Below are 12,291 nucleotides of genomic sequence, written 5' to 3'. Positions count from 1 at the left end.
TTATTATTATTTTCGAAATTTGGAGTGAGCGAGGTTTTCAATTGCTGAAATAATTGCCTGGGAGAAAGGTTGCTTAATCTGTTCATACATTATTGACTCGGGCTCCAATATTTGGCTTGCTGCTTTTTATCGCAAGAAGATCACGTACGAGAGTCTTTTGCATAACAATTTTTAAAGAGGACACATCCTTATATCAAAAGTGGACGTGACTTGAATTTTGCCGACGTTTGTCCCTAAAATGACCCAATTCCGGTTACTGCCACTGGGCAGCAGTAACATTGCATCATTTCTCCAGGCAATAGACTTATTTTGCTTTACTCTCTGCCCCTTTCCCTGCTCCCCTTCCCCTCCCCCCCCCCCCCCCCCCCCCCCCAAGACAACACGTACTTTTAAAGCTGATTATTTTGTCTTGCTGCGTTTTAGCTCTACACACACTGTTTTCTCTCCCTGGGAACGGATGAGCAGAGAGGAGCAAGCCCGGCTCGTAGGAGCAACATGGCTAATTAACGCCGAAAGTTTCCCGTGAAAGGCAGAAATAGTGCCTTCAACGAATTTTTGCTGTGATCCGCCGCAGAGAGACCCCAGCGCCGGTGCTTGCGCCTCCAGCCACCTCTCCGAGCACCATTTTCCCTGACGAGGATCAAAAGACCCCCCCTCTCTCTTGCTTTTTCAAATCGAAAATCGTGATGCTTCCCGGCCCCACTGGTCAAGTTAATTCCGGAACAAAGGAGGACAAAAACACAAAGGATTTCTCTCTTCACACACACCCCCCTCCCCCCTTTTCTCCTCATCTCAAACTTTCCCGGTGCCTGCACCCTGGCCCGGCGCAGGCCGGACCCCCCCGCCCCCTACCCTGGCATCGCCTCCCGGGCCCGGGGCCCGGCCCGGAGCCAGGGCCCGGCGATGACGGGGGGTGTGTGTGTGTGTAAAATGACAGAGGGGGCTCGCTGGGGTGAGGGGGACGGGGCCCGACTCTCCACCGAGGCACTGATAAGGAGAAAGCCCTGAGCTGCCTGCAGACTGTCAGGGGAGAAATGGTGATGCCCGTGTCCCCCGGCTCCGGTGCTGCTCTTTAGATCTCGGGGTAAAAAAAATAAAGGCTGGATCCTCTTCCCTCTTCCCCCCGCCCCGGGGTTGTATCTGCACAAGTCGTTGCTGGAGGCGTGCACCTGAGAGAGGACCCCGGGTGGCATCCTTCCACGCAAAGAGTTGAGCGAACTTCCCACGGCGACTGTCCTCCTGCTCCCGGGCGCAGGGTTTGCAGGAGAAGACCCTCGGGGCGGTCCTCGGGCTGATGGGGAACCCGGGAACGGTGGAGGGGGGAGGTTCGTGCCCGTGAGCACCCTCTAACAGTTACATCTATTTGCACACGCGTGTGTGTAAAGGAATATTCCCCTACTCGCTCACGCAGAAACGCACGCACAAACCCTCGCACGCAAATACACGCACAGAAGCGCTGCACGCGTGGGTTGGAAGACACGGCGGGTCTGCGTGGAGCTGGACGCACACCCTCCCTGCACCCACACCCACGGGTGGGCGGCGGTCCCGCGTGTGCCCCTGTGTCAGCCTGGAATCCAAAAGCTGGGGAAGGGAAAGGCACCCTGCACCCACTCGGGGTGGGGAAAGTCTTGGGGGGCCGTTCCCAAAGCCGAGCCCCGGCACCTTGCCCGGGAAGGGAGCCCCCCCCCCCCCCGCCCCCCTCGCCCGCCGGAGCCCCGCCGAGCGGCCCCGGGCGGCGAAAGTATCCCCGACCTTTCCTCAGGCTCCCCGAGCAGAGAGAGAAGGAGGGCGAGACGTAGGTAGGGAGAGACGGAGGAAATTGGAAACATATTTAAAAATGTAAATGGGTTCGAGCCAGCCCGACACCCTGTAAGGGGGGGGGGGGGGGGCAAGAGGCACAGGCTGGGTTCCACACCAGCCCGGTGGAGCGCAGACGGGTGCGGACCCCAACCCTGCCACAAACTTTCAGCCCCGGTTGGTAACGTCTTTAGCGAGGGGACAGCGGGGTGAAGCAGGGCTCAGAAACATCCACTGTAACTTAAACCAGACTGTCAGGGAGGCAGACGGGGCTGGAGAAAGGCGTTCGGACTGCTCGCCTGTCGAGAGGATGTCGCTGCCCTTCTCGGATGTATTCCTCCCCCGGCCGGCTAGCGAGAAGCAGCTCCGGGAGCCGGGACGTTTTTAAGGCAGCCGATCCAGGTGACTTGTGCTGCTCACAGCGAGGTAGGGTGGGTTGCAAATGTGGGTGGGAGGCGGGAGGGGGCTTGGGAAGCAGATGGGAAGGGGTTTGCAGCCAGGCCACTGGAAAGCAACGACTTCTTCTCTCTGCTTTTTTCTCTCTTCCTTTCCTTATTTCCTCCTCTTTTCTTTTCTTTTCTTTTCTTTTCTTTTCTTTTCTTTTCTTTTCTTTTCTTTTCTTTTCTTTTCTTTTCTTTTCTTTTCTTTTCTTTTCTTTTCTTTTCTTTTCTTTTCTTTTCTTTTCTTTTCTTCTTTTATTTTCCCTTTTTTCCTTTTTTTTCTGCTTCTTTTTTTTCCCTCATTTTTATTTCCTTGTTTTCTATGTTTCTTATCTATTTTTTTGTCTGTTCTAATTTTCTGTCCTTTTCCTTTTTCCTCTTCTTTTTTCTTTTCCCTTTTCTTTTTTATTCCTCTACTTTTTTAATTTTCTTTTTATTTTCCTTTTTTATTTTCCTTTTTTCTTTTTATTTTCCTTTTTCTTTTTCTTTTTCTTTTTCTTTTTCTTTTTCTTTTTCTTTTTCTTTTTCTTTTCTTTTTCTTTTTCTTTTTCTTTTTCTTTTTCTTTTTCTTTTTCTTTTTCTTTTTCTTTTTCTTTTTCTTTTTCTTTTCCTTTTTCTTTTCCTTTTCCTTTTCCTTTTTCTTTTCCTTTTCCTTTTTCTTTTTCTTTTCCTTTTTCTTTTTCTTTTCCTTTTCCTTTCTTTTCCTTTTTATTTTTATCTTTCCTTTTGTTTTTGTTTCCTTTTCTTTCTCCACCCCCCCTTTTTTTTTTTCTTTCTTTCTTTTTCTTTTCCCCTTGTAGGAAAAGAAACAAACCAATAATATCGCTAAGAATAAGAAAGACAGTTTTCTCTCCCCTCCTCAGAAACTTCTGCAGGGTGCTTTCGCCTCCGTTCCCCTTGGGAAGCGGGGACAGACAATGAAGTAAATAAAACTATATCTTTCCTTCAGTTCCCTGTGACTTGCGAGCCGGGCTGCCGTGCTGGGGTGGGGGTGGTCCCGAGTGGTAATTGATTCATAACTGTACACCAGAACACCAGGGCACAACAACCCCGGCGCCCCGGGAACTTCTCGGGGGAGCGGGGCGGCCGCGCTGCCCGCCCGGCCCGGGGTGCGGGGGCTGCCGCTCCGCCGCCCGCGCCCGGGTCTCCCCTCAGCCCGGCCCTCCTCTTCAATAAAAACCTCCCCTTCCTCCCTCCCCACTCCCGAGCTTGGATCGGGAGAGATTCTGAATCCCAGAGATGTAAACCTGTGCCCCGAAAAAAGTTTCGAGCGGGGCTGCTTCCAATACCTATTTACCAACGAATTACACTGCTATTATTGCTTTCAATGAAGACTGAATCCCCAAGCGATAATTGAATTAGTCTATTGAAGAGACTGTCAGGTACAATGACGTGGTATATCCCGCGCATTTCCCAGGGTCTATAGGCTTTGGGGACCCGGAATGTATAGTCTGACCTTACAGCTCATAATAATAATGCTGCACTTGTAGCAGAAATCTATTCGCATTCACTTTTAACAAAACCTCTGGTCAGCCAGTCCCTGTAGGAAGGATGAAATCTATTGTATTAGAACAACTCATTTATGTCCTTCAGCAAAGGCCCCAATGAGATCCGATCTAGACCTAGAAATAGGATTACCACAGCGTATATTAACCACGTTTCTATACTTCCTCCTTCCTATAAGGGCGCCGAGAAAAAAAAAAAATGCAAAGGATTTTGGATCCAATTTTAATTTTATTTTTAATTTCAACTTTAAAACCTCCTCCCTTCGGTGGCCTTCCTCAAAAAGAATAAAAAGAGAAGAGGAAAGAAAAAAAAAAAGAAGAAGAAGAAAAAAAAAGGAAGATGGGAAGATAGCAAATACAACGAAATCGGAGAAATTATTTCCCCGATTTCCGAAGAGGCTGTGGCTGCTGTCGTGCGGCGGGAGCAATGCGGGGGCCCTCCCCGCAGCTCGACGGCGGGCACCGAGGGTCCCAGCTCGGTCCTCCGGCCCCACCGCTCCTCGGATGCTCTCCTCTTCCCGGATTTCATTTTCTCCCTCCCCACGCCAGGATGGCTGACCCGAGCCCCAGCGTCGAGAACCAGTGGGGACACCATCCCGCAAGGGACCCCACCGGGGCACTCCTGAGGGGCAGCGACCCCCGCAGACCGGCTCCGGCCACCGGAGCCCTTTCGGGGGAGCGCTGGGTGTCCTGGTCCCGCTGGACGCACCGGCGGCTCAGCGGGACCGGGCTTCCCCGACGGCAGCGGGCGCGGGGCTCGGAGGGGCCGGGACCCCCCGACGGGCGCCTCCAAACCCAACGGCACCCACAAGCTGCGGAGGGAACTTTTTCCTAAGAAAGGCTTAATTTTTATTTAAGCTTCCGTCCTTAAGACACGGAGTAGACATATTACCCCGATTACTGTAACTATCTGCGAGCCGGCGAGTAATATTTATCTATTTAGATAGGAAGGGTCGCGGTGGAAAAAAATATCCAGCCTGGAAATATACATCGTCTTTTCCTTTAACCCCTCCTCATTCATCCAGCCGATCCCCCCACCCCCTCCGTACACAAACCTACTCAATTTATAGAGAAGCTTTTTAAATCCAGAACAGTTTCTAGAAGAAAGGAGGACTCCGGATGAATTAATCCCCCCCCCTACACGCACACATACTACACACACACAGACACATACACACACTTCGCCCCCCCTCCCCCGCGCTCAGGAAGGCAAATTAAATAGTTAAAGGCTTCGATTTCTCTCTCTCTCCCTTTTGTTACCCAATTTTGGAACATTTAAGGATGGGTGTGTGTATTGTATTCAATAATAAAAGCTATAGGGCCGCCAGGACATTTATCATCCTATTACTGTAACAAATCCGGGCTCCCGATACATGAAAGGTAAAATGAATTACCGACGTTAAGCCGTCAATAAAGTCATTTCTGTAAATGGTGTCTCCGAAGGACTGCAGCATTATTCAACTAGCTTTATCAGCAGCTGGGAAATTACGTGAAGAAGCTCGCAGCGTGTAATATGGCCCTGCTTACTTTGATTAAGCGTCTTGCCAGGGAATAGTGACAGTGCTTTTGACCAGGTTTTATTCGCCGTCCTGTGATGAACGCCAAGCTGATCAGGCGGAATGAAGAGTAATTAAAACCTATAAATTATCTTTTGCAGCCCTTCTCAAGGCGTCTCTTGCAGGAGAGATAAGGCAGCGAGCCCCCATTTACAGCTCTGAAAGGGACCGCGGCTCACAAAGGCTACGTGGCTAAATGGGATATTGATAGTGTCCTAATTAGAATTTAATTAAGTACCCACGCTCGCTTTTGGGATAAAGATTTCAATTTTGCTAACTTAAATATAAATAAACCCAATTTCGGTGCGAGTAAATGATATGATATTGTGAATGCAGGGGGGGTTTAACATTCATTTAATTGCGGATGAAGCTCTTGATTCCGGGGCTGATTGTGCTCCGCCAGCTATTATTTTAGGGGATTATTGTGTGGCTGGAGGTAACAATTCGGTAACGTTTCCCCGGTACGGAAAATAACCGAGCCTGCCTCGGAAGTGCGGGCGCACACACGCCGCCCGGGCACCCGAGGAGCTGCTGCCGGACACCCGGAGGCGTCTCCTTCCATTCCCGGTGCCGGCGGCCTCCCGAAAGCCGAGCCCCGGGGCCCGGCCGCTTCCCCCGGGCCGCTCCCGCGGAGGGGAGCGCACCGCGCCGCTGCCGGCACCGCAGCTCAGCCCGCGAGGAGACGCGCAGAAATAGACGCGTACAGATATATCTATAGGTTTATTTTGAGCACGCACCCGTGCATATATAGGAGATATAGGCGGCGGCACGTGACGCGGCCCGGCCCCACGGAGCGGTGCGGTTCGCGGCGCCCCGCGGCCTCCCCGCCGCCCGGCCGCTGTTTTGGGGTGGGGGGAACCGGGGTTTTGGGTTAGGTCAGGAGGAGAAAAAGCCGGGAATCGCCCTTCCCGCAGCCCCGGGAAACGGCGGCGGGCTGGAGCGCGGTTCCAGCCCGGAGCAGGTGCCTGCGGGCCGGCCGGGAAGCGGCCGCGGCTCCGGGCACCCGCCGGGACCCACCCCCCCCGTCGTGCAAAACGTGAGGTGTTGTGGGATCCCCCACCCCGGGCCCCTTCGTATGGGCACCGACACTCCCCTGCCCCGGAGCAGCACGGCCCTCCGCTCAGGGGAGCGCCGGGGAGAAGGCACCGGCGGCGGGAGAGCCGCCCGCCCTGCGGCGCCGACAGCCCCACAAAACCAAAACTGAGGCCAGAGAGAGTCTTAATTTTTTTTTTTCTTCTTCTTTCTTTCTTTCCTTTTTTTTTTTTTTTTTTTTTTTAGAAAGCTGCAGCAGTCCTCAAAAAGTACCTTTTCCTCCCCACCCTTCCCAATTCTTAAATTTTCCCCTGCCGCCTCGACACGAGTCCCGAGGTGCTCGCTCTCTGCCGGGGAAAGAAAAGAAAATGCCAGGAGGAGGAGGAGAGGGAAAAAAAAAAAAAAAAAAAAGAAAAAAAAGGCAACAAACCGAACCCAAACAAACAAACAAACATCAAAAAGCAGACGAGGAAACACGATACGAATTCAGCTGCGAGCTGGCGGCCGATCTGCTTCATATCCCGAAAAAAACCCAATAAATAACCCTAATAAAGGAACAAACCAGCCGAGCGGCTGCAGCCCTAAGACGGCTCACCCAGCCAGCGGCTCCTGCCTTTATTATTATTTATTATTATTATTACTTTTATTATTTTTATTTTTTATTCGTCCGAAAAGAAAAGTTTTCATTCCGGGCGACCCCCTCTCCCGCTCGCCACCTCCCCTCGCTGCCTCCCCACGCCGCGGAGAGAACAGAAAATAAATATAAAAAGAGAAAAATGAGCACCAACTGATTATTTTTTTTTTTTTGGGGGGGGGGGGAGGAGTGGGGATGTTTATTGGGGGAGGGGGCAACAGGAAAGCGGCCGGTGACCATACCCCCGCCACTCGCGGCGGCCCACGCAGAACACGGCGCGGCTGAAATAAGTTGCTGGGGGGGGGGGGAGTGGGGTGGGGTGGACGGACACACACAGAGAGACACGCGTGGGGGGTGCGGGCGCGGCTTCCCCCCCGCCCCGTCGCGGCGCTCCCACCGCCCGTCCCGTCCCGTCCCCACGCGGGTTTTTATGGCGGCGGCCCGGCGGGCTCCCATTGGGCGCGGCGGCGGGGCGTCAGCGGCGGCGGCGGCGCCCCATTGGCCGCCCCCACGTGCGGGGCCGCCTCACGTGCTTCCGGTGCGAGTGAAAAAAGTGTGGCTGAGGGATTTTTTAGGGAGAGTTTGTTGCACGGACCGGAGCTGTCAGAGATTTGGCCTTTTTTTTTTTTTTTTTTTTTTCTAATTATAATTATTATTTTTTCTTAAAAAGAAAAAAAAAACCCACAACAACCAAAAAAAAAAAAAAAAGGAAAAAAAAAAAGAATTTAAAAAAAAAAAAATTAACTACCCCGGCCGTGCAGCACCGGGCTGGCGGGGACGGGCTCCGGCAGCCCGCGGCGTGGGCAGAGCGCAGCGTGACAGCGGGGCAGCGCGGAGCCGCCGCGGCGGCGGCGGGAGATGGGCAGATTTTGACGGGTTTTCGGGGGGGCGGGTGTTTTTTTTTTCGGGGGGGGGGGGAGGGGAGGAAGGCAGGCGGTGTCGCCGCAGACCCTTTTGGGTTTGGTGGGGGTTTTTTGGTTTTTTTCTTTCTTTCTTTTTTTTTTTTTTTTTTTTTTTTTTTTGGTGGTGGAAATATAAGGTGATCGGGAGAAGGGGGAAAGAAGCCCTCGAGTGTCTCCCCGGTTTTGGATCCATCCGTGCGAGGGGGAGAAAAAAAAAAATCTCAGCTGCAGCAGCCCAACAAGTGGATTTTATTCTTTTTTCTTTTTACCTTTTTTTTTTCCTCTTTTTTTTTTTTTTTTTTTAAATTTTTTCTCCCCCATTTCCACCCCGCCACCCACCGGCAAAGTGGGGTGGGCGTAAAAGCCGGGGTGGGTGGGGGGGAAAAGAGGCAGCGATCTCCGTGGCGGGGGCTGAGCATGGAAGAGCCGCCGGAGGGGCACGGCCACCGAGACGCGGCGCCCGGCCCGGCGAGCAGCAGCAGCAGCGGCAGCGATGGCGAGAGCCTCCCCGTCTCCCCCAGCCCCGCGCCCGCCTCCCCCGCCGCCCCCTGCCCTCTGCCCCTGCCCCGCCGCCGCCACCCGCCGCCCCCGCCGCCGCCGCCCCACCGCACCACCAACTTTTTCATCGACAACATCCTGAGGCCGGACTTCGGCTGCAAGAAGGAGCCGCCCGCCCCGGCCGGCGGTGGAGGAGGAGGAGGAGGAGGCAGCCGGGAGCGGGACGGAGACCGGGGGCAGAGCTCAGGTAGAGAAAACGTCAACCCGCTGCTGGCCCGGCCGCCCAACCCGCCCTCCCTCCTCTGCCCGGACTCGAACTGCCGTCCCGACGGCTCCGCGCCGCCGCCGCCGCCCGCAGCAGCCGCCGCCGCCGCCAAAGCCAGCCCCGCCGCGGCGGTAGCGGCAGCGGCGGCGGCGTCGGGGGCGGCCAAGCCCCCCGCCGACGGGGGCGAGACTCACCCGGCGAAGTACGGGGAGCACGGCAGCCCCGCCATCCTCCTCATGGGCTCTAATAATGGAGGACCTGTTATAAAGCCCGACTCGCAACAGCCGCTGGTGTGGCCTGCCTGGGTCTACTGCACTAGGTATTCAGACAGACCGTCCTCGGGTAAGGAACCGCGGCGCATCTGGGAGCTGTTAAAATCGTGACAAGGTCGCCCCCCCACCCCCACCCCTTTCCCCTCTTCCCCCCCCCCCCCCCACCCCGTGCTTTGGCTCCCGGCCTGCTGAGGACCTCGCGTGGGGGTGTGTGGCGGGGTGTCCTGGGTCACCCGGGGCGAGAGGAAACGCGTTCCCCCCCCCCGCCTCCTCCCCACCCCCCCACCCCCCCCCCGCTCTCCTTCCTTCTCCGAGTCTTCCAAATTTGAATGTGACGCCGGGCCCCGATTCGGCGGCGTTTCGATGCGGAGCGACCCCCTTTGCCGTGCCCCCCCTACCCCCCCCACCCCGTGCCCGCCCCGCCTTGCCGCAGCCCCGGGTGTTCCGCAGCGCGGCGGCCTGGGGTGGGAGCGCTGCGAAAAAAAAAAAAAAAAAAAGAGAAAAGCAGCAGATTCGGCTGCTCCTTCGTTTGGGGGCTTTTTCTCCCCTTATTCTATTTTTTTTCCTGGGTGCTGGTGGCCTTTCCGGGGTGGCGGAGAGGGGGGAGAGACCCGAGGCACAAATTGAGCGGCTGCTGGAGGTGCGCGGGGGTGTGTGTGTGTGTGTGTGTGTGTTTTCTCGGAGGGCGAAGAAAAAGGATTTTTTTTTTAGGAAGGTGGCGGAGGGGCTGCTCATGGGGGCCTCCGCGGCGAGGCAGAGCAGGGCAGGCCCTTAGGCCGCGCATTGCCGCGGGAGCCGGTGCTCCCCGCCGCGGTTTGGGGCCCGGCTCCTGACGGGGGGGACGTGCCTCTGCCCGGGGCCGCCCCGGTGGGAGCCGCCTGCTCGGCCCTCCCGGCCCCCGGCCCCGTTCTGCCGCCCCTTTCCATGCTGTTTACCCTCTCTCAGGCGACCCCGGCAGCCCCATATTCTATCACCGTTAGTTTCTATTTTTAATTGTAATTTTTTTTTGAAAGAAGCGGAGGGAGAGGGGAGAGAGTTCCCCCCGCGACACCCCAGGCCAGCAGCCAGGGATCCGCCGGCCCGGCCCGGGGCCGGGGTGAGCTGCCCGGTGCCGGCCCGGGGGCGGCTCCGGAGCGCGGGGAAGGCGGCGCTGCCCGGCCCCGGCCCCGGCCCCGGCCCCGGCCCCGCTCCGCGCTGCCCGGCCTGGCGGCTCCCCGCCGGCGGTCAATGCGGTGCGATCGGCCGAGCCATCTCCATCACCCGTTATTGACACGTCCAGCGACTTGAAACTCAGAAAAGCCACTTTGATTGACTCGGGTGATTGATGGAGTGATAGAGCTGTCAGACGGCGCGGCCCTCGCTCCCGGCCGGCCCGGCCACGGGTGTTTTGCTACCGATTCCCAGGGCCGCCGTGCGCCAGGCGTTTTGCACTTGCGCCTTTATTTCTTTTCCTCCCCTTTCTTCGGGCAGAGGATTATTTCTGCATGTCCTCCCCGAAGCTCCCTGCTCGCCCGGGCTCGGAGGGGAGAAAGGCGAGGGGAGGCTGGCTCGGCTCGGCCGCTCTCTTTGTTGTGCTCCGAGCTGCCCGCCGGCCCCGGCTGCTTCTCCCGGCTCCGGGAACGAGAGAGCTGCGGCGGTCGGAGGCGCCGGCACCCCGCTGCAAGGTGCCGCGGTATAAACGATCCGCTCCCCGCGCCCTCTGCCCCTCCACCGGCCGAGCCTGGGAGCATCCCGCCGGGCCCCGTCCTTCTCCCCGCCGGCAGCCGCCGCCGAGCCGCGGGGAACACCCCCCCCCCCCATTCTGGGGAAAGGCTGCGCCGGGAGAGGAGCATTCGGCCTACTCGGCGGCCGGGAGGCCTCGCCGGCTGCGGTTGCGGCTGCTGCTGGCGGGGGGCTACGGGCCCGGGGCCGCCCGCCGTGCCCGGCAGCTGTCGGGGGATTCTGGCAGATCCCTTTCTCCAGGGCCGCCTCCCCTCTCCACTCCCCCCCGGGCTGGGTCGGGCCGGAGTGTAGAGTCCCCTGGATGCGCCCCGGGGCCGGGCTACTTCCCCCGGCGAGCCCTGTGGCACTTCACCTGGCCCCATCCTGGCCTGGGGATGGGGCGGCGGGGGGAGCACTGCTTTCGGCGGGAGTTCATGGAGGGAGCTGCAGGCAGGGCTGGAGGTCCCCGGCAAGGATCGGCCGCCGGAGAACCCGGACGACCCGGGCGGTGGCGGGGATCCAGAGTGGTGGCGGAGAAGGGCCCCCCGGGGCTGGGCCGGCCTTGCAGAGGGGTCTGTTGCCTCCCCCAAAGAGACGGGGACAGCCCCCGGGCAGGCTGCTGCTGCCGGCGGCTCCCCGGTGCCAGGCCGCGGGGACCCTCGCCCCCCGCGCTGCCCGGCCGAGCCGCTGCCCGGACGGCGGGTCCTGGAGCCGGGCTGGGAAGAGGGAGCGCAGCTCGTCCCGGCGGAGCGGCGCCCCGACGTGTGTCGGGGCGGGGGGCGAGCGGGGCCGTCGCTCCCCTCGGCGGGGCCGGTTCGGCGGGGGGATGTGAGGGGCGGCTCGGCCCCGGCCTCCCCTCTCCTTCCCCACGCTTCCCTCCGCCGTGCTGGGGTTGGGGGTGGGGGGGTGGGTAGGTGGATCGGGGGGGGGGGGGGGTACACGCGGGACCGGCAGAAATTCACCCGTCGGCCATTTTTCCGGCGGCCGGCGGGGGCGGGGGCGGCGGTCGGTCGGTCGGTCGGTCGGTCGGTCGGCGGCGCGGCCCTGCCCAGCGGCGTGTGTGTGCCCTGCCCGCAGGCCCCCGCACCAGGAAGCTGAAGAAGAAGAAGACGGAGAAGGAGGACAAGCGGCCGCGGACGGCGTTCACGGCCGAGCAGCTGCAACGGCTGAAGGCGGAGTTCCAGGCGAACCGGTACATCACGGAGCAGCGGCGGCAGAGCCTGGCCCAGGAGCTCAGCCTCAACGAGTCCCAGATCAAGATCTGGTTCCAGAACAAACGAGCCAAGATCAAGAAGGCGACGGGCATCAAGAACGGGCTGGCGCTGCACCTCATGGCCCAGGGACTCTACAACCACTCCACCACCACCGTGCAGGACAAAGAGGAGAGCGAGTGAGGCGGCGCGGCCCCCCCCAGCCCTGCGCCGCGGCGCCGGCCCGCCGGCCGGGAGGCGGACAGGTGCTATTTAAAAGCAGATCTATTGTCTATCCATAGTATAAGGACTCCGATTAAGAAAAAAAAAAAATAAAATATGAACACTTACAAAAAAAAAAATTATCTCTATATAGCCAAACAGCATATGACCTTGTATATATTTAATTTCAGGTAAGAAATATGTGTAGCGATCTCTATTTGCTGGACAGTTTCTCTCTCCCCTTCTCTCTCTCTCTCTCTTCCAGTCTCTTTTGTTC

The 12,291-nt window shown here is 57.8% G+C and overlaps 1 protein-coding gene across 1 annotated transcript; it reads left to right on the top strand.

The window, feature by feature from the left end:
* The first annotated feature begins 8,283 nt into the window (after positions 1-8,283).
* Positions 8,284-11,996, top strand: EN1 (engrailed homeobox 1). Its single transcript, XM_074145697.1, has 2 exons — positions 8,284-8,971; positions 11,680-11,996. The coding sequence occupies exons 1-2, from the start codon at positions 8,284-8,286 to the stop codon at positions 11,994-11,996; spliced, it is 1,005 nt and encodes a 334-aa protein (XP_074001798.1).
* Positions 11,997-12,291: the final 295 nt, after the last annotated feature.

This window comes from Numenius arquata, chromosome 3, assembly GCF_964106895.1.
Source record: "Numenius arquata chromosome 3, bNumArq3.hap1.1, whole genome shotgun sequence".
In the NCBI taxonomy this organism is placed as follows: domain Eukaryota; kingdom Metazoa; phylum Chordata; class Aves; order Charadriiformes; family Scolopacidae; genus Numenius; species Numenius arquata.
Note: the sequence above shows the minus strand (reverse complement) of the source record. Positions and strands in the feature narration are given on the sequence as shown.